This window comes from Aspergillus uvarum, assembly GCF_003184745.1.
Source record: "Aspergillus uvarum CBS 121591 unplaced genomic scaffold BO82scaffold_6, whole genome shotgun sequence".
Lineage (NCBI taxonomy): Eukaryota > Fungi > Ascomycota > Eurotiomycetes > Eurotiales > Aspergillaceae > Aspergillus > Aspergillus uvarum.
Window position 1 is genome coordinate 138,171 of NW_020291303.1, and position 19,687 is coordinate 157,857.

The 19,687-nt window shown below is 54.2% G+C and overlaps 8 protein-coding genes across 8 annotated transcripts; 5 read left to right on the forward strand and 3 right to left on the reverse strand.

Annotated features, from left to right (window-relative positions):
• Positions 1 to 476: 476 nt before the first annotated feature.
• BO82DRAFT_162599 (A4/G1 family peptidase) lies at positions 477 to 1,672 on the forward strand. Its single transcript, XM_025630270.1, has one exon. It carries the CDS (start codon positions 714 to 716, stop codon positions 1,551 to 1,553), a length of 840 nt encoding a protein of 279 aa, XP_025495733.1. The 5' UTR covers positions 477 to 713; the 3' UTR covers positions 1,554 to 1,672.
• BO82DRAFT_350867 (thioredoxin family protein) lies at positions 1,576 to 2,646 on the reverse strand. Its single transcript, XM_025634263.1, has 3 exons — positions 2,344 to 2,646; positions 2,204 to 2,279; positions 1,576 to 2,099 (listed from the first exon to the last, which is right to left on the reverse strand). Exons 1-3 carry the CDS (start codon positions 2,384 to 2,386, stop codon positions 1,808 to 1,810), a joined length of 411 nt encoding a protein of 136 aa, XP_025495734.1. The 5' UTR covers positions 2,387 to 2,646; the 3' UTR covers positions 1,576 to 1,807.
• Positions 2,647 to 2,865: 219 nt separating this feature from the next.
• Positions 2,866 to 4,641, forward strand: BO82DRAFT_350868 (nucleotide-diphospho-sugar transferase). The gene is made up of 3 exons (XM_025634264.1): positions 2,866 to 3,463; positions 3,573 to 4,213; positions 4,318 to 4,641. The coding sequence occupies exons 1-3, from the start codon at positions 2,992 to 2,994 to the stop codon at positions 4,417 to 4,419; spliced, it is 1,215 nt and encodes a 404-aa protein (XP_025495735.1). The 5' UTR covers positions 2,866 to 2,991; the 3' UTR covers positions 4,420 to 4,641.
• Positions 4,642 to 4,807: 166 nt separating this feature from the next.
• Positions 4,808 to 8,588, reverse strand: BO82DRAFT_327167 (glycine decarboxylase subunit P). Its single transcript, XM_025632951.1, has 2 exons — positions 5,276 to 8,588; positions 4,808 to 5,206 (listed from the first exon to the last, which is right to left on the reverse strand). Exons 1-2 carry the CDS (start codon positions 8,403 to 8,405, stop codon positions 5,151 to 5,153), a joined length of 3,186 nt encoding a protein of 1,061 aa, XP_025495736.1. The 5' UTR covers positions 8,406 to 8,588; the 3' UTR covers positions 4,808 to 5,150.
• A 618-nt stretch (positions 8,589 to 9,206) lies between these two features.
• BO82DRAFT_350870 (tRNA(Thr) (cytosine(32)-N(3))-methyltransferase) lies at positions 9,207 to 11,086 on the forward strand. The gene has a single exon (XM_025634265.1). It carries the CDS (start codon positions 9,473 to 9,475, stop codon positions 10,613 to 10,615), a length of 1,143 nt encoding a protein of 380 aa, XP_025495737.1. The 5' UTR covers positions 9,207 to 9,472; the 3' UTR covers positions 10,616 to 11,086.
• A 631-nt stretch (positions 11,087 to 11,717) lies between these two features.
• Positions 11,718 to 13,477, forward strand: BO82DRAFT_350873 (acyl-CoA dehydrogenase family protein). Its single transcript, XM_025634266.1, has one exon. It carries the CDS (start codon positions 12,027 to 12,029, stop codon positions 13,017 to 13,019), a length of 993 nt encoding a protein of 330 aa, XP_025495738.1. The 5' UTR covers positions 11,718 to 12,026; the 3' UTR covers positions 13,020 to 13,477.
• Positions 13,478 to 14,086: 609 nt separating this feature from the next.
• BO82DRAFT_162670 (potassium ion transporter) lies at positions 14,087 to 17,260 on the forward strand. The gene is made up of 2 exons (XM_025630271.1): positions 14,087 to 15,965; positions 16,016 to 17,260. Exons 1-2 carry the CDS (start codon positions 14,253 to 14,255, stop codon positions 16,844 to 16,846), a joined length of 2,544 nt encoding a protein of 847 aa, XP_025495739.1. The 5' UTR covers positions 14,087 to 14,252; the 3' UTR covers positions 16,847 to 17,260.
• Positions 17,146 to 19,324, reverse strand: glr1 (glutathione-disulfide reductase GLR1). Its single transcript, XM_025638438.1, has 3 exons — positions 18,787 to 19,324; positions 17,885 to 18,717; positions 17,146 to 17,834 (listed from the first exon to the last, which is right to left on the reverse strand). The coding sequence occupies exons 1-3, from the start codon at positions 19,215 to 19,217 to the stop codon at positions 17,401 to 17,403; spliced, it is 1,698 nt and encodes a 565-aa protein (XP_025495740.1). The 5' UTR covers positions 19,218 to 19,324; the 3' UTR covers positions 17,146 to 17,400.
• Positions 19,325 to 19,687: the final 363 nt, after the last annotated feature.

Sequence of the window (19,687 nt, forward strand, 5' to 3'; positions counted from 1 at the left end):
GCGTCTCTTGGCATGTGAGGTATGTGCCCGAGTGGGAATGCTGCACTCGTTACCTACTGTCTTCGGCTTGGTCCAGGAACATGTGCTGATAATTCGATTAGGCTGCTTTCTGGGAGGCTTCAGTTGAAGTGACGGTCCTCAAACTCTTGCACTCGATATTCATCTCAGGACTAAGACGCATACGGGCTTCGATGCTGGGAAAATCCCAACTCCTGAGATGTTCAACACTACAAGCCATGCTCTCCAGTTTCTGACATCATTGTCGTTCTGAATCTTGTTTGAACGAAGCTTAAAATTGACATGGAACCACATGCTCTCGGAATCGATCATCGCCCGATGCTTAGATCATGGTTCCTCTGTCACCCTCTCTGGGATAAAATATAGCCGTTTCGAGGTACTCAACCTCGTGGTTCGGGGGCATGACCATTAGTGTCCTTCAAAGCCTTGTACCTGGCATGAATCTGACTTTTCCCCTCGGGGATGACATACACACGACCAGGGGTTCAATCCATATGATTAGATCGTGGGGTCTAGAATTTCCTAATCCAGACATATGGTGATTGAGGATGTCCGCATGCGACCATGACAAGTTCCCAAGCACAATATAAAATCGCTGGACGCCGTCTCTAGCCAGAAAGGCGTCTAGCGTCTACTTCGGATTCCAGCCTCTCGTCAACAGCTCCTCACCAGTACAACAAACTAGCCAGCTCATCATGAAGCTTTTAGCCCCCATTCTAGCCACTACCTGCCTGGCTAGCAGCGTCCTAGCTGCTCCCCGCAGTGGTCTAGCAGAACGCATGCAAGCCCGGTTCATGGCTCGTGGCTCGCGACCCCTACAGCCACACCCTTCAGAATCAGACCCCAAGAGCAACCACCGAGAGGAAGTGGCTTCATCCCCAAACACATCTCACGTCACGTACAGCAGTAACTGGGCCGGCATTGTGCGAGAGGAACCGCCCACCTCAGGTCCGTACACAGCCGTCAGCGCGACCTTTCAGGTTCCCAAGCCCACCGCTGCAGCCAACAGCCGCGGCACGCAGGCCGGCTCCGCCTGGGTCGGCATCGACGGCGACACGTACAGCGCCGCCATCCTCCAGACTGGGGTAGATTTCTACGTCCAGAACGGCAAGGTCTCCGGCGACGCCTGGTACGAATGGTACCCAGACTACGCGTACGACTTCGATCTCACCGTGAGCCCCGGGGATACCATCGTAGCCAAGGTCCAGTCCCTCTCGCCCAGCCAAGGGGTGGCCATCATCGAGAACAAATCCACCGGCCAGAAGGCGACGCAGACCGTCTCCGCCCCTGAAGCGACGGCCACCCTGGCGGGCCAGAATGCCGACTGGATCGTCGAGGACTTCCAGGCGGGCGATGAACAGGTCGCGCTCACAGACTTCGGCACGGTCACGTTCACCGGCGCGCAGGCCCAGGGCGGGGGCCAGACTGTGGGCGTCCAGGACGGGACGGTCATTGAGCTGAAGCAGAATGATCAAGTATTGACGGAGGTGGATGTACAGAGCGACACGAAGTTCAGCGTTACCTACATAGGATGATTCCCTCGAGGCTATTGCATGCTAACCGTTGCTATTTGATGTGGCGGTTTTATCTGATGATCACGTTGTATGTATGGAGCGTAGCTATCGCTAAATTATGAAGTTCAGATTTGTGGAAGAGTTGATCGTCGAGGTGTGTCTGCAATTTCCAGATTATGATAGATCACAGCAGCCAAGTAAAGGCTTCATGCGAGATAATATATACTTGCCATGCACCCGACTGCGGCTCCGAAGAACCTCAATACCAAGGATAACTAAGCAATGCTCTTGATAGCCTCCTCCAACTCCCGCACATTCCCACCCACCACGCGCTTGTCCAGCAACTTGCCATCCTTGTACAGAACAAAGGTCGGCATGGCGCGGACCTGCAGCTCCTGCGCCACGGAGCGCACCTTGTCGACATCGACCTGGATGAACCGGACATTGGTGTAGGTCTCGCTCAGCTTGCCGATCTGAGGGGCAACGGCCTTGCAAGGCCCGCACCAGGTCGCAAAGAAGTCGACCACGACCGGGCCCGACGAGGTCAGGGCCTTGAAGATGACGGGGCTATTTTGTGAAGGGATATTGAGTTAGTGTTTCCAAAAGCCCAGTTGCATTTTTGTCCGGGGTTCGATATCCCCGGTGGAGAGAAAGGTGGGGGAAGCGCATACTTGTCAACCTCGATGACTTTTCCGTGAGCCATGATGGGTTTATCGGGGAAGAAGCGGCTTTTGATGAGGCGGAAAACTGGGGCAAGGAAGTGGATTAGCAGGTTGAGCTGGGCGGATTAAAGGGTGAGGTCTGTACGTACGGAACCAGAAGGTGAGCAGAATAATAATACGCGTGAAGTCCATGGCCGGGTGAGGAAAGAAGGGGAAAAGAGAGAGGTACAGATTTAGATGGCGCGCGGTGAGAGGACTCGGGGAGGATAAGACGTGATCCAGACAATTCCGCCTCGGCTATCGAAGGACCGTACAGTAGTAGATCTCCACCGTGGGGCGGGAGGTACGTCGTGACACGGGAAGGTATTGGATCGCGATGAGTGGGCTTTGGAAACCATATATGTCCGTGAGCTAAGTTATTAGAAAAAACTATGAGATAACATACACGTACAGGAGGACTCAAGGAAGGTGGTACGATTTCATGCAATGATGGAGCAAGCCCTGGTTTCTTATGGCAGGCGGTGGGCTTCTGTAGGGCAGAAAGTTATCGGCCGCGGCGGTGAAGGACACATTATCTGGCTCGTTATGCCAGCATAACGTGACTAAGCCATGACATGTCCGCCTCCCCTCTCCCCCCCCATACATGCATAGCCACCAGTCACTTTCCACGCGATCCCCTGAAGCAGGATGTTCACCAACTTACAGAGTAGATCATCTTGTCTCGAATGTCAACTTCCATGGGAGACGCAATGCTATCTGACCTACCTTAATCTCTGTGACAGAGTTTTCAAATCACCATGGCCATTAAGAAAGTGCCAGTCCTCCCTTACCGTCGAGGCTCGGACGCCTCCGAGGCCGACTTCTTCGACATCCCCGACGAACCGTGCTGGGCTATCATCAAGCGGCAGCTGCGACACTTGCGGACCTGGGTCGCCTTCATCTTCTTCGTCCTCTTCATCCTCTTTCTTCGCCGGGAGAAGCCCCCGCCGCCCAAAGTGACCCATATCGACTACAGCCGCGTGGATTGGTCCCGCTACGCCTACAGTCAATATGCCACTTCGAGTCCTTACCTCTGCAACGCCCTGTTGACGTTCGATGCCCTCGATCGCCTGGGTAGCAAAGCGCAGCGCGTGCTTTTCTACCCCGAAAACTGGGACGTGATTGTCGAGAGTGACCGGGATCGGGATAGTCAGATGCTGGCGCTGGCGTATGAAAAGTACGGTGCGCTGCTGGTGCCGATTGATGTGCAGATGGTCAAGGCTGGAGCCGGTACGTTCCTTTCATACATGGTTGCATGCATGCATACATTCACATGTCCAGCATTCTCCAATTGCTTCTCGAAGAAATCCAGACAACTTACATCCATACCCCCCATTAGGTCCAAGCGAATCCTGGGACAAGAGCACCAGCAAGTTCCTGGCCTTCGGCGAAACCGAATTCGACCGGATCATCCACGTCGACTCGGACGCGACCATTCTCCAGAACATGGACGAGCTATTCTTCCTGCCGTCCGCCCAGGTGGCCATGCCCCGCGCCTACTGGCAGCTCCCGGACACGCGGCAGCTCTCGTCGCTGCTGATCGTGCTCGAGCCGTCCTTCAAGGAGTTCTACGCGCTGACGGCCGCCGGCGAGGCGGTGACGTACGGCCAGGTCAACACCACCGGCACCACGACCGCCCGGTACGACATGGAGCTGATGAACGAGCGGTACGGCGACTCGGCGCTCGTGCTGCCGCACCGCCAGTACGGGCTGATCACGGGCGAGTTCCGCGCCGACGACCACCGCGCCTTCCTGGGCAACGACTGGGAGGCGTGGGACCCCGAGCGCGTCCTGAGCGAGGCCAAGCTCGTGCACTTCTCCGACTGGCCGCTCCCCAAGCCGTGGATCATGTGGCCACAGGAGTTGCTGGCCGATATGCTGCCCAAGTGCAAGGTCAAGCCCGGGACGCTCCAGGAGAGCGGGTGTAAGGATCGCGAGATCTGGAAGAAGCTGTATGATGATTATCGACGGAGGCGGAGGGTGAGTTCTTCTCCTTTTTCTTTCACTGCACATCCTTACTTGATACATACTTTCTTGGACCTGGCGCGCCTCTTTTGCTAACATAGCCCCCTTTCCATGAGCAGGACGTATGCAAGCTTCTCAGCTACCCAGCGCCGAACTGGCCCCCACGGGACGTGCCCGAGCCTCCTCCCTCGCAGGAGGAAGCAAATCCACCACTTTCATGAAAATCGCGTATACCATAAACGGGCTTTTTTACGGCGTCATTGGGTGTTTCTAGTAGATCGGTGTAGAAGTCGGGATATTTTCCATTTCCAGGTAGATTGTCATAACTCTAAATCATTTCGCGTCTGTACACTAGCCGCAGAATGGATCGGGACACATTGTGAATATTGTATATAGAGAAGGGCTCGGTAGTCCAGTTACATGTCAATTTAAGGTTCAAGCACGTTTTCAAGCAGTGTCAGGACATATCTGTAATGTTCAGCAATGTATGCGAGGTCTTCGTCGCCGATGCAGGCAGTAGTGTCAGTCTATGCAAGTTATGAGTTTCTGTCCGACGTATGCGTTAGTTATTGCATAGAACTTATTATTCTACTCTGCCAGTGCGGCAATCCCAGTCAACATGCAAAGGGGCAGATTTTAAGAATAAATTTATTTGTTATTCGTTTCATTTCACCCTGCGCCGTCAAGAGACAGCGGCTAGCCAGTTGGAACCAGCACTCGGGAAATGTTCGGGGTAAGAAAACTGCTCTAAATCTATAACGCCCAGCCCAGAGATATCGTCTATCGTTATGTTGAAATCGCATCGTGGCTTTTAATTCCACACCATCACGATGATGATCAAGGTATCCCATCCGATGGAAGGATAACATATGTTGAAAGTGGTAAACGCGGTACCAGTGCCGGAAAAGAGGGTAGAAGGGAAATAAGCTAAAACATGGGTATCACATCGAATCTAAGCAGAATCCTCCACGGGACCGCAGGTACAGAATAGGTTCTGGTCACCGTAGGCTAGAAAAAGAAAAGGGGGTTAGAAAGGTTGTTCAGTAGTGTAGTAGGGAACTGGGGCTATGAGCTTACCATCATCCACGCGCGTCACCGAAGGCCAGAACTTCTTCTCCACCAGGTAGGGCAGAGGGTAGGCCGCGGTCTCCCGGGTGTATGGCCGGGTCCATTCCGTGGAGAGGAGATCACGCTGCGTGTGCGGCGACATCTTCAGGACGTTGCCCTCACGTGGCTGGGAGCCGCTCTCGACTTCCGCGATCTCCTGGCGGATGGAGATGAGGGCATCGCAGAACCGGTCGAGCTCGGCCTTGCTCTCCGACTCAGTCGGCTCGATCATGAGGGTGTTGGACACGGGCCAACTCATGGTCGGGGCGTGGAAGCCATAGTCCTGGAGACGCTTCGCGATATCGATCGCCTCAATGCCACAGGTGTCCTTGAACTTGCGGACATCGAGGATGAATTCGTGCGCGCAACGGCCGTTCTCGTTGGTGTACAGGATGGGGTAGTGCTCCTTGAGACGGGAAAGGATGTAGTTGGCATTGAGCAGCGTGATTTTGGTGGCGTGCGTGAGTCCCTTAGCACCCATCATGTTGATGTAGTTGAAAGTGATGGGCAGGATGCTGGCACTACCCCAGGGAGCAGCGCTAATCGGGGGAGATGAAGTCTCGGAGCGCTTAGATTGGAGGTATTCGCTGACCGGGTGAGAGGGCAGGAAGGGCCGCAGGTGCTCGGCCACACCAATGGGACCGACCCCGGGTCCACCACCACCATGGGGAATACAGAAGGTCTTGTGGAGGTTCAGGTGGCACACATCGGCACCAATCTCTCCTGGGGAGCACAGACCAATCTGGGCGTTCATGTTGGCGCCGTCCATGTAGACCTGCCCACCGTACTTGTGCACGATCTCACAGGCCTCCTTGATACCAGGCTCGTAGACACCGAATGTGCTAGGGTAAGTGATCATGATGGCTGCCAAGTTTTCTTGGTGCTTCTCGCATTTAGCCTTAAGATCCTCCAGATCGAGGTTACCGGTCTTGGTGTCACACTTGATAGTGACAACGCGCATACCAGCCATGGCCGCACTGGCCGGGTTAGTGCCGTGGGCAGAGACAGGAATCAAGCAGATGTCGCGCTTCGATCCTTCGTGGGCCTCCTGGTACTTCTTGATCACACGCAGTCCAGCAAATTCACCCTGCGCGCCAGAGTTGGGCTGCACAGTGACTTCAGCCATACCGGTGATATCGGCAAGTTGCTGCTCTAGATCATCAATCATCTGGGTGTATCCCTTGGCAACATCGGCGGGCATAAAAGGGTGGATCTGAGAGAACTCGGGCCACGAGACAGGGATCATCTCAGTGGTTGCGTTTAGCTTCATGGTGCAAGAACCCAGGGGGATCATGGAATGAGCCAAAGACAAATCCTTCGACTCGAGGTGATGGATGTAACGCAGCATTTCGGTTTCCGAGTGGTGAGTGTTGAACACAGGATGTGTAAGGTATTCCGACGTCCGCTCCAAGCTGGCGGGAACGGTTGCCACGGCGAGTCTCTCTTCCAGAATGACCTCGCCCTTGGAGGCATGGTCGGCGAAGATCTGAAGCACAGACCTCACCTCCTCACGTCCAGCAGTCTCGTCCAAGGAAATTCCAACCTTAGTCTCATTGACGCGACGGAGGTAGAAGTGCTTCTGACGTGCGGCAGACATGATAGCATCGGCTTCTTGGCTGCTAGGCAAGTCAACAACGACAGTGTCAAAAAGAACGCTGCCATCAGTGGCGTTGGACTTGACAGGTACGTTGTAGCCCAATGCCGCAAGCTGAGCCTGCAATGTAGCGGCCATAGACATGATGCGCTGAGCAATAGCCTTCAGGCCAGTCGGGCCGTGGTAGACAGCATACATGGCGGACATGTTAGCCAGCAGAGCCTGTGCAGTACAGATGTTACTGGTGGCTTTCTCCCGACGAATGTGCTGCTCTCTGGTTTGAAGGGCCAATCTCAGAGCACGCTTGCCCAGACGGTCCTTAGAGACGCCCACGACACGACCGGGAATCTTGCGCTTATACTTGTCGATACAAGCGAAGAAGGCGGCATGAGGACCACCGAATCCCATGGGAACACCGAATCTTTGGGCATTTCCGAAGGCAATATCAGCGCCAAACTCGCCAGGCGCCTTAAGCAGAGTCAAGGCCAGGAGATCCGTGGCCACACTGAAGGTACCTCCAGCACTGTGGATGGTATCGCTGAGGGTCTGAAATTCATACACTCCGCCCTCTGTGTCGGGGTACTGTGCCAGAACACCAATCAGGTTGTCGCCCTGCTCCTTAACCAGCTTGAAGTCATCTGCGAGAATATCTCCGACAACCAGGTTGATGCCGAAGCCCTCCGCACGAGAACGCATCACAGCAATAGTCTGAGGGTGGCAGAGGTTCGAAACCACGTAAGATTTTCCGGGCTTCTTCTGTTTAGCCATGGGCATGGTAGACAGGGACATGGTCATTGCCTCAGCTGCGGCCGTGGCTTCGTCCAGCACGGAGGCATTGGCGAAGGGCAAGCCAGTGAGATCGGCAGTCAAAGTCTGGAAGTTCAGAAGGGACTCCAGACGACCCTGACTGATCTCAGGCTGGTAGGGAGTGTAACTGGTGTACCAAGCGGGATTCTCGAGGACGTTGCGCAGAATCACCGGGGGAACAATAGTACCATAGTAGCCAGCACCAATGTATGTCTTTCCCGAAACATCGATCTGTTTCCGATAGGTGTCGAGCAGTTTGAGCATGTCTGTCTCGCCCAAGCCACCGTGCACACTGTCGCGGTACAATTTAGCGTTGGAGCTCGGAGGCGACACGGACAAATCCTTCTTCGAGAGGATGTCCGCAGGAAGAACCTGCTTCACGAATTCGTCGAGCGATGCTACTGGAGGATCTAGCGTGGCCAGCATCTCCTTAGCCGCATCTGGAGCAGGACCGATATGGCGTCTGGGGAATGTATCGAGGGGCTGGAAGAGATCGCGGGGGTGAGGATCACCGTGGTCGCCAATGGAGCTGGTGTATACATGGCGGCGTGCAGAGGACTGTTCGGAAGAGGTAGTGTGGACAGAACGAAGGATAGGTGTAGATACTCTGCGAGTAGCAATTGACGAAGGAATTGAGCGTACTCGCGTGCGCAGGGCGAGCTGGCGGGAGCCACGCAGGGCGCACCAGGACGCAGCCATAGCTACGGTGGTGATAGTGGTGGAGGGAGTATGGGAGTATGGAATTATGTGACGGGGAGAAGGAAGGGAGGGAGGGAGGGAAGTATAGGATGATTCAAGTATGAGAAGACTCAACACATGAGCCGGCACAAGGAATTGGAAGAGATGAGATAATGAGAAAGAAGAGAAAGAAAAGAGGAAAAGAGAGATTGAGTTTCAAAAAATTAAATACAAGGGCGCTCAAGAAAGCAAGCGAACGATAAGTTAATGAATACCTCATTGAATACCGCGGACGATTCGGGACCGTGGCGGGAAACTCGCCGCGCACCCGATATCGCCCTTCAATTCCTCCCCGCAATCCGCGATAAGCAAAGCTCCCCCCGATAAGCTTTCATTTCCCGCGGGAAAGTCGCGTCGTATCGCTGTTTCTCCGCCATCTTCTGATTCCATCCAGGCCACTTCGTGACAATTCGAGGATTCAAGGCTTGAACTGCAGAATCATCTTTGGCAAACAACCTCATGAACATCGCTGGTCAACTTCTACTCATATACAAATCTATGGTAGCATGATTTCAATTCGAAATGTTTCCTCCAACTTATGATGCAATGGTTCTGAATTACTCATACTATATAATCATACGCAGCTGGTGGCCAATTCTCATAGTCCCACCTCAACCCAAAGCTCCCAGCTCACGACATGATGATCATCAAGCTGAAGATGGTGGCAACAGTAGTTGGCTGTAGGTGTACTGCGCACTGTAGAATATGAGATCATGTCGTTGAACCTCGCATTAGAGGGCATATGCTCTGTCTCCTCGGGACCCTGTTCCTGATAGTGCACCCCTTCAGGTGCTGTAACCTCAGGCCACAATCAGGCACCTAGGCTTGCACGTGGGGTACAATCACATGATAGTCGCTTATCATTTGCAAGGTTTGCACTCCCCACGGATTGCCTTCCCGATTGAGCCTTTCTCAAGGAAGATTTTCTCCCCCTCGGTCAGACAGGTCGTTGCGACAACCACCCCAGCTCGTTGATTTTCTCGCCTTTCTCGCAAGTCTGCTCTCTACTGGGGCCACGTTTTGTCAAAATGTCTCCCGTTCCGATCCCCCCGCCGTCCGACGACATCGCGACTCTTCTGCAGTCCGTCACGCCCCCGACAATGCCCCCGCACCGGTCGCACGACCCGTCCAACAACATGAAGCGCAGTGACCCCTTCCAGTTCGGCTCTCGGTACCTGGAGCAAGGAGATGATGTTTTCGAGTTCAACGCATGGGATCACGTGGAGCCCGATGACGAGTTCAAGGCATTCGCTGAGGAACAGTATGCTAAGCAGCGCGACGCCCCCGTATCGGAGTTTGACAGGAATCGCTTCAACGCCGACCCGGCTAAGTGGTGGAACCTCTTTTACAAGAACAACACGTCCAACTTTTTCAAGAACCGCAAATGGCTGCGCCAGGAATTCCCGGTTCTCGACGAAGTGACTCGGGCGAATGCGGGCAAGCAGGTCGTGTTGGAGGTCGGTGCAGGCGCCGGTAACACCGCTTTTCCCCTGTTGGAAAACAATGAAAATGAGGAGTTGATGGTCCATGCTTGTGACTTCTCCAAGACTGCTGTTCAGGTTATCCGTGACAGTCCTAAATATGACACCAAGCACATCACAGCGGACGTGTGGGATGTGAGTGCTACTGGGGACGGTTCGCTGCCTCCTAACGTGGCGGAAGGATCCGTTGATGTCGTTGTCCTCATCTTCATCTTCTCTGCCTTGGCCCCCAATCAGTGGGAACAGGCTATCCGTAACATCTACCGCGTCTTGAAGCCAGGTGGAAAGATTCTGTTCCGCGATTACGGACGAGGTGACCTTGCTCAGGTCCGTTTCAAGAAGGGCCGGTACATGGGCGAGAACTTTTATATTCGGGGCGATGGTACGCGCGTGTATTTCTTTGACCGGGACGAGCTTGAGAAAATGTGGGGTCAGTGGACACCGGAGAAGGGACTGCCTAAGGGACTTGTGGCTGAGGCAGACAGCACCGCCACTGACGAAGCCGCTGCTACTGAAGAGACAACTGCCACTGAACAGCTAGGAGTCTTCGAAGTACAGAAGTTGGCTGTCGACAACCGACTGATTGTCAATCGTCAGCGCAAGATCAAGATGTATCGTTCCTGGATTCAGGGACACTTTGTCAAGACTGACAAGGCTGCTGCTGCTGACAGTGAGAAGAACGAGTCTTGATTGTGCATTGCAATCGACTAGAGTGTTACTACACCGCAACCTTAGCGAGATGGTGGCCATGCGATGCAGTCATATTGCGCCCACCACATCGGCGTTCACCGTTAGAGGAGCAGCTTGGTGGTTTATACTGAGACTCGTATTGTCGGTCACAGTCAAGGACCGTCAATACATATCGGCTCGCAGCCCCTGGAGGTTTCCACATGCTTCTATTAACCGCGTCAGGTGTGGTATTCGGTTCTGAGTTGTCATGAGATTTGCCTCACTCCAAGATCTGGCTCCATGGCACCATGTCCGCGTATGAGAGAATGTCTGTCGTTCTTTCAATCGGCATCACGACTGTTTTTCCATTGTGGATGCTATACTAAAGTATTCCATTTCTCATTTTAAAAACGAAGACACGACCGACACGATCAATACATTAGATCTAGATTATTTCTATAGAGAGGAATAGAGCATCAAACCTTATATTGGCTCAGCGAATACCCTTTTCATAGTCTACATCAGACTTCAGCTTCCTCACCGAATTGATGAGTGCATATAGCATTTGGTCTTGAGTCCTACTGCATTGCAAAGTGTGAACGGCTTCGGTTCCTTGTCTTGTCGTCTGGTCAAACAGCTTTTTTGTGCTGCGGAGCCGAACCGGTCATGGCAGCAGTCGGAACGGCAACTATATATTCTGAAAAATGGCAAAACCACGACCGCTGGAGGAGTAGCACTTTAAGATGCACTTACCTCCTGTAATGAATACAAGCTCTATAGCTATGAGCTACATATTTTTGCGAGAAATCACATAGAGACATTCTCGGAAAGTCATGATAATTGCAACCTTATTGAAAGGGCGACTCCTCGGCTATATGGCTGGGAGAAGGCTATTTGCAGGTGGCGGGTAATTCTATGCCGGGTCAGGATGATCTCCAACTACTTAATCAGGCACGTCATTCCAACTATGCCACTTGCTGTCGACTTAAATTGCTTATGCCCGAAGAGCAGGATACACAGTCAATTCTTAGCTTCAATTCACAATGTCTCGTATGCATGGGCTAGCCCGAAGACTCTATCTTGGCAGGGCCCTGCGAGGATCCCTCCTCCGACGTCCAGCCCGCTGCGGCTTCTCCACTACTACCACACGCCCGTTGATGGAACTGACTGGCTTCACCGAGAACCAACTGACTGTCCGAGATGCCGTATCGGCCGTCTGCGCCAGATTTCCCAACACCTACTGGCAAGAGTGTGATCAGAATGAGCGCGACCCAAAGGAGTTCCACGCCGCCCTCGCGCAGGACGGATGGCTAGGCATTGCGCTGCCAGAGGAACTGGGGGGTGCTGGGCTCGGTATGAAGAGTTGATCTTCTACCCTGGCTGATGGTCTCATTTTACTAACAAGGCGTTGACAGGCATTTCGGAAGCAACGATGATGATGCAGACCATTACTCAATCGGGCGCAGGTATGGCCGGCGCCCAGGCCATCCACGCTAACGTGTATGCGACACAACCGCTGGCTCGGTTCGGTACGCGTGAGCAGCTGGAGGAGACGATCCCCAAGATCATCAACGGCACGTGGCGGACGTGTTTCGGTGTGACGGAGCCGAATACCGGTCTGGAGACGCTGAAGCTGAAGACGCTGGCGACCAAGATCCCCTCTCGTGAGGCCTACTCGGTGACCGGGCAGAAGATCTGGATCACCTGTGCGCAGGTGGCCGCGAAGATGATCCTTCTAGCGAGGACTACACCGCTGGAGGAGGTGGCCAAGCCGACCCAAGGCCTGTCGCTGTTCTGCATCGACCTGGACCGCGATCACCCCGGTCTAGACATGCGCAAGATCAAGAAAATGGGTGGCCGCGCGGTGGACGCTAACGAGGTGTTCTTCGATCAGTATACCATCCCGGCGAAGACGCTGATCGGGCAGGAGAATGACGGATTCCGTAATATCCTGCACGGCATGAACGCGGAACGGTGTCTGCTGGCCGGCGAGGCCTTGGGATTGGGCTACGCGGCGCTGGAGCGAGCAGCGCAGTACGCACGGGAGCGAGTTGTCTTTGGCCGGCCGATCGGCCAGAACCAGGGCATCGCGCACCCGCTGGCGGATGCGTACATGAAGCTCGAGGCGGCCAAGCTGGCCACCTACCATGCGGCGCGTCTCTACGATACATCGCGACAGGACGAGAGCATCCCCGCGCACTCGGTGGGAGTGGCCTGCAACAGTGCGAAGTACCTGGCGGCCGAGGCGGCCTTCACCGCGTGTGAGCGGGCGGTGCTCAGCCACGGTGGAATGGGTTACGCGATGGAGTACGACGTGGAGCGCTACCTACGCGAGTGTTTAGTCCCTCGAATCGCACCAGTCAGTCGGGAGATGATCTTGAACTACGTGAGCGAGAAGGTTTTGCAGCTGCCTCGGAGTTACTGAAGGGGGGGCAAACAGATTGAGTTTGTTACATATCATAAATTGACGACACGAGAGAGGCTTTGATCATTGTGCGGTGACAGGGCCTAGATTTCGATGATGCAGGATCTGGCCTGGAGATCGTCGTTTTTTTGTTACTGTCGCGCAGTCTTTTGCTTTTATCGGATGCGGCACATTGCAGGCATGGGGCTGTTTCCGGCAGCTTGAATAGAAGGCGTTTTCCCAGTCGCAGCACTGATTGGTACTGGAACAGAAAAAAAAAAGCAAAAAATGGCGCATAAGAAAAACTCGAGCTCTCCACTTCTGGAGACAATGGGAGAAAAACTGTCAGGGCGTTCAGGGAACCTGGAACTAATCTCAGGAACGCACGGTGAGAACGGCGTTCTGAGAACCAGGGAATTTGCCTGCCATTTGCGGCATTTTCTCCTCCTCCGGTTCTGCTCCGTAAACGATTTTGTCCTTGTTGACGACGGACTCAGCCAAGGTATCTACAGATAGAAAGAAGATAAAATTCTTTTCTCATCATGATTTGCAAATGATTTCTTTTTCTGCGAGGTTGCATTAGTGGAAATTGAAAAAAAAGCAAACATACTCAGCTAAAAACAAAAACAAAATGATACAGCGAGGCAGTGATTCGTCAATTGCGGTTGAAGATTGATCCATGGCGGCGGCGGCGACTTTCATCTTATTTCTTATTCATTTATATATTATCTTTTGCTTTATCTAATTTAAATTTTTTGGTCTGGGGTCGGCTGTTCCGCCCTTGTCATAGATTGCATTGTTCTTTCCGACTTCTCCAAACACTCCATCATCCATCCATCCTCTTCTTCCTCCTCCTCCTCCCAATCTTCAACTAAACTAAACTCATCTTGTCCCGGCCTAACTTTCTCCGTTACTCACTAAATAATGCTTGACTTGCTCCATTTGCCCCGACTAGCTGCCATCGTGGGTCTTTGACCTACAGCAGTTCCGCTTCTGGCCCTGCGCCTTTTTCTCTCGCTGCCCCCCCTTCTTCTCCCCTCGTCGTCACCGATCGGCAGGCAACCGCAGATTCCCCGATTTCGAATCCCAACCCTCGTCCCCCCCCGGCTTTCCCCTCCTCCTCCTGTCTTGTTATCCCTTGGATTTTCTAGATACTTTTCTCCGAGATTCTTGACATCTTGACTGACGATCCCCCCCCCTCTGTTGCGTTAACTTTCCTTTGACGGAGCGAGCTCCGTGCGGTCACATCGCAGGATGTTTTCCTCCATTTTGCGATGGGCGAATACCGTCACCTCGCGCATTCCCTGGGTGAAGAATTTGCGCCTGAACTATATTCTCATCCATTATATGTACATCTTCGCTACAATAATCCTCACCTCGGTTATCATCTACCCCGGTACCAGTCTCGCCTATATCGATGCCATATTTCTCTCCACTAGTGCATCTACCCAGAGCGGCCTCAACACCGTCGACCTGAATACTCTGTACACCTATCAGCAGGTATTCCTGTACGTGGCGTCTATGCTGACTACCCCCATCTTTATCAACACCGTCCTCGTCTTTGTCCGGCTTTACTGGTTCGAAAAACGCTTCCAGCACGTCGTCCGCGATGCTCGAGCCCTTCGCTACACTCGCTCCCGCCAACGCACTGTGACTGACGACAAGAATGGGACGAGCTATGATCGGGAGGAAGCTGGCGTTGGTAACCGACCTATCGTGGTGCTGCGGAATACGTTAGGTCGGGTCCGCTCGCGAAGTCATAGTATCAAGTCTCCCGAGGAGAACAGCTCGCCACCGGCATCGCCAACCACTCGACGAAATGATGAGAACAACGCGGGAGATTCAGAGGCTACATTCGCGCGGAAACTAGCGTTTGGGCTGGGAAATGGGGTGGGGAGTCTGCGCGTTCCCGCGCAACTCAGCCCCGAACATCACATCGCATTCTTGGAAAACCAGCGGAGGAATAAAGGGGCCCTGCGGATCCCAAGTCCTCGGGAGTATGATCGGGGCGGTGTGCCGCAGGTGCTAGAAGAAGACGAGAATATGGAAGCACTCGCTAAACCCACGGCGAACGACTCCGGCGGAGAACGGAGTCCGGGTGATACCAGGGATGGATCCGAGGAGGATGAAGAGGAGGGCAGGAACAAGGATGGGGACGAGGAAGAGGATTCTCGTTCTCGCCGGATGGACGGTCCCCATATCACGATCAACGAGCCCGAGATGTTTCGCACGCGGACGAGGAACGAGACCTTTCCCCGCATGGACTCGCGCCCAACGTTCAAGGAGACGAAGGAAGATCCGGATAACTCACCACTAGCCCGATCTACAACACGGCGACCCACGTTCAGCAGTGTCTTCCGATCCCTGACACAGGAGCGGGAGCGGCCTACGCAGCCTTATCTGAGCTGGAATGCCACTGTCGCTCGTAATTCCAACTTCGTCGATTTGACCGAGGAACAACGAGACGAGCTGGGTGGTATTGAATACCGTGCACTGAAGACCTTGGCGGTGGTGCTAATCTCATACTATGTTCTGTTTCATCTCTTGGGCATAATTTGCATGGTCCCGTGGATCATGACCACTCATTGGGGGTCGGTGGTCGAGCAGGATGGTCAGGGCCGTCCATGGTGGGCCATCTTTGTGGCCCAGTCGGCCTTCAACGACGTGGGCTTCAGTCTTACCCCAGACTCGATGGCATCCTTTCAAGGCGCCATATTCCCACTGTTGCTCCTGGGCTTTCTGGTTGTCATCGGAAACACCGGGTTCCCATGTATGTTGCGGTTCATCATCTGGGTCTCGTCCAAGGTCGTCCGTGCGGAAACACCCCTGTGGGAAGAATTGCGCTTTCTCCTTGATCATCCCCGCCGATGCTTTACCCTCCTCTTTCCCCGAAACGCTACTTGGTGGCTCTTTGCGATATTGGTGCTGCTGAATGGAATCGACCTGGTCTTCTTCATCATTCTTGATGTGAGTTGTCACTTCCACCAAATATTGAATCACACTAATAAGTGCACTAGCTGAACGACTCAACCGTTACGTCCTTGTCGCCAGGTCTTCGGGTCTTAGATGGTCTATTCCAAGCAATCTGCACGCGTACCGCTGGTTTTACGGTTGTCTCGATTTCAGACTTGCACCCCGCGGTTCAGGTGTCGTACCTGGTTATGATGTATATCTCCGTGTTTCCAATCGCCATCTCCCTGCGGCGCACCAACGTGTACGAGGAGAAGAGTCTAGGGATTTATGGCAATGGGGATGAAGATGAGGGTGATGATACTCAGCAGACGGCACCCAGCTACATCGGCGCTCACTTGCGGAAGCAGCTGAGTTTCGATCTGTGGTACGTGTTCCTGGGGCTCTTCATTATTACCATCGTGGAAGGCGGGCGCCTCGAAGCGCAGGACGACTACTCGTTTCAGATCTGGTCTGTGCTGTTCGAGGTTGTGTCCGCGTATGGCACTGTGGGCATGTCCTTGGGATACCCTGGGATCAACGCATCCTTCTCCGCTGAATTCCACGTGCTTTCAAAACTGGTCATTATGGCCATGCAAATCCGTGGCCGCCACAGAGGTCTACCGTACGCTCTGGACCGCGCCATTCTGCTCCCCTCGGAATCGCTCAACCAGAACGAAATCGCCGACGCGGAGAAACGTATGCGTCGCCGTGCCTCGAGTCTCAGCCAGATGTCAATTGACCGTGACCGCGACCAGACCCAGCCGCGGAATCCGCCGGAGCAGAGCGCCACCACGGGCCATGGTCCCCGGGATCATTACCCTAGGCACTCGATGCAGGGTGATGGAGTCATCCGCCGGCACTCGACTCTGCGTTCCCAGCGATCTCAGCGTGTCTAAGCCATTATCTCTAAATCATTATATCTCGTTCAAAGCTTATCACCTATTGCAAGATGTTGTTGGTCCTTATCACAAGCGATGTGGGCAGGATTCAGCAGTCCTTTTTCTCGCGCCTCATTCTTAGCGTGTCACTTTCTTTTTGTAAGAGAGCGTTTCGGACTTTTCGACTTTGCAATTTATACTCCCTTTCGTTTACGGTGTTTATAAAGCGAATGGCGGGACGATTCATACTATTTGTACATAACAGCTATACATATACAAGGTGTCCACTGCGGCAGGTGGGGTGGAGTGGGTGGGAGGAATTGGGCACAGCAGGCTGTGTTTCAAAAGATTTTTTTCTGTATCGCTCCCTTCCTAGATGGACATATCAATGAAGTAATGGAGTATATAAACCTACCCTTTTGGTCTTTCTAAACAGAAAAAAAAGGAATCCCCTCGAATTCTCATTCATTCATTCATTCATTCATAAACCATTGTGTTGTGTGAATCTTGAGTATTCTTTGATTCTAATGCCTATCCAGCTCTACTATACACACACGAAGATTTAAGGGGGTTTATCTCAGGGTGACCAACTCCTCCGCACTGGTGGGGTGAATGGCGACGCAGCTGTCGAAGTCCTTCTTGGTGGCGCCCATCTTGACGGCGACGCCGAAACCCTGGAGCATCTCGCCGCAGCCCAGGCCCAAAATGTGCAGACCGACGACCTTCTCCTCGGGGCCGGCGCATATGAGCTTGAACTCGGTGGGGTTCTGCTTCTTCTCCTCCGCCGGGTACAGGTCGTAGTACATGGCGGTGAAGCGGGTGTGGTAGATCTTGATCTGGTCGTCGCCGTACTTCTGGCGGGCCTCCGGCTCGGTGAGACCCACGGTGCCGACCTCGGGGTGCGAGAAGACGACGGTGGGGATGTTGTCGTAGGCGAGCTTGGCGGTCTTGAATTCGGGGCCGCCGAAGAGGCGGTTGCCGAGTTGGCGGCCGGCGGCGATGGCGACTTGTTTTATATTAGTTTATTTGGGGTTTTGGGGGAGAGTGAAGACATACCAGGAGTCAATTCGGCTTGGCCGGTGACATCACCAATAGCATAGACACCGTCGACGCTGGTGTTCTGGAACTCGTCGACGACGACGTGACCGTTCTCGTTCAGCTTGACGCCGGGGACGTCCAGGTGCAGGTCCTCGACCTCGGGGACGCGGCCGACGGCCCACAGCAGCTCGTTGACCTCGGTCTCAGAGCCGTCGTGGTGGACCAGCTTGAGCAGCTTGTCCTTGCCCTTGCCGTCGCGGAGGAGCTGGACCTCCTTGAAGCCCTGGTGGCCCTTGTGGATGTGGATGCCGACGGACTCGTAGCGCTCGGTCATGGTCTTGGAGATCATCGGGTCGAACTTGCGCAGGAACTCCTGGCCGCGGATGTACATGTGGGTCTCGACGCCGACGGCGCCCATCACGCCGGCCAGCTCCACGGCGATGTAACCCGCCCCGACGACGGCGATCTTGGGCGGCAGCTCCTCGATCTCGAAGAACCCGTCGCTGGTGATGCCGTGCTCGGCGCCCTTGATGTCTGGGATGCTGGGCCGGCCGCCTGTCGCGATCAGGATGTGCGGCGCCGTGTACCGCGCCTTGCGGCCGTCCTCCAGCGTCACCTCGATCACCTTGGGCTCCACGAAGCCCGCCCGCCCGTGCACCAGGTCAATCCCCTCGCGGCCCCAGTTGCGCTCGTAGATCCCGTTCAGCCGCTGGATCGTCGCGTCGCGCCGCTCCTTGAAGTACTTGTAGTCGATCTTCACGTCCTCCGGCACCGTGTAGCCGTAGTGCTTGGCCGCGTGCAGGTTCTCGTTGACCGAGGCGAAGTTCCAGGTCATCTTCTTGGGGACACAGCTGGAGGGATTGAGACCGTGGTTAGCAGCTCCCAAATTAACGGACAAGTAGGCCGTAGGTTGAACTCACCCAACGTTGACACAGGTACCGCCGGAGCGACCACTCTCCACGATCAAGGTCTTCGCGCCATACCAGCCAGCGGCGCGGCGTCCGCTACCACTGCCACCACTTCCACCGCCCAGGACGATGTAGTCGTACTGCTGAACCTCAACGGGAGCCATATTGCTGGAATCAGCTGTAGTCGCGGTCGAGGAGAATTGCCGAGTGAGAGAGGTGAGACGTGCGACGGTGGTCAGGGTAGGTCGCTGAAGGGTAGCCAGCACGTTTCGGCGACTGACGACGGCGTTCGGGTGGGAAGCTGTGGTGATGCTTTTGCTGCCGGGGTTGGGCAGAGAAACAGCAGCGATCTGGGATGAACGGACAAACGGAGAGGAGCCGTGAGAGAGCCGGTTCTTAAGTACCTGAGCTGGGAGGGAACGGAGAGAAGGACAGGTGCGCATTGGGAGGAGTAGGAGGAGGAGAAAGAAGAAGAAGAGAAGGGAGGGGAAAAGGTTGAGGTCAGACGCCGAGGTGGAGGGGCAGAAATGGCACTGGCACTGGGTGGGTGGGTGGGGGGAATGCCGGCAAAGACCGAGAGCAGGTCTAGTACACGTATGAGTAGTCTATGTTTCGTATATGATCACCAATCAGCAAGTCACTCGGGCAAATGACAGAGTTATCGCGAGAGAAAAGTATACAAAGGGGCTGCTGGAGGGACGACAATTGGACCATTCAGAAATGTTCTGACGCCATCTGAGCTGCATTAAAACCGGCCGGAGGCAATCAATGCCCCAAGAATTCCCCGACTATCGGCACCGCTCAAATTAGGTAAGCAGTTTTTTTATCCGGATTATCAATCCACAATTCCATACTACATCAGACTGGTCTGGAATCTGACCATCTTTCATCGGCTCTGCACTTGACTTACGCC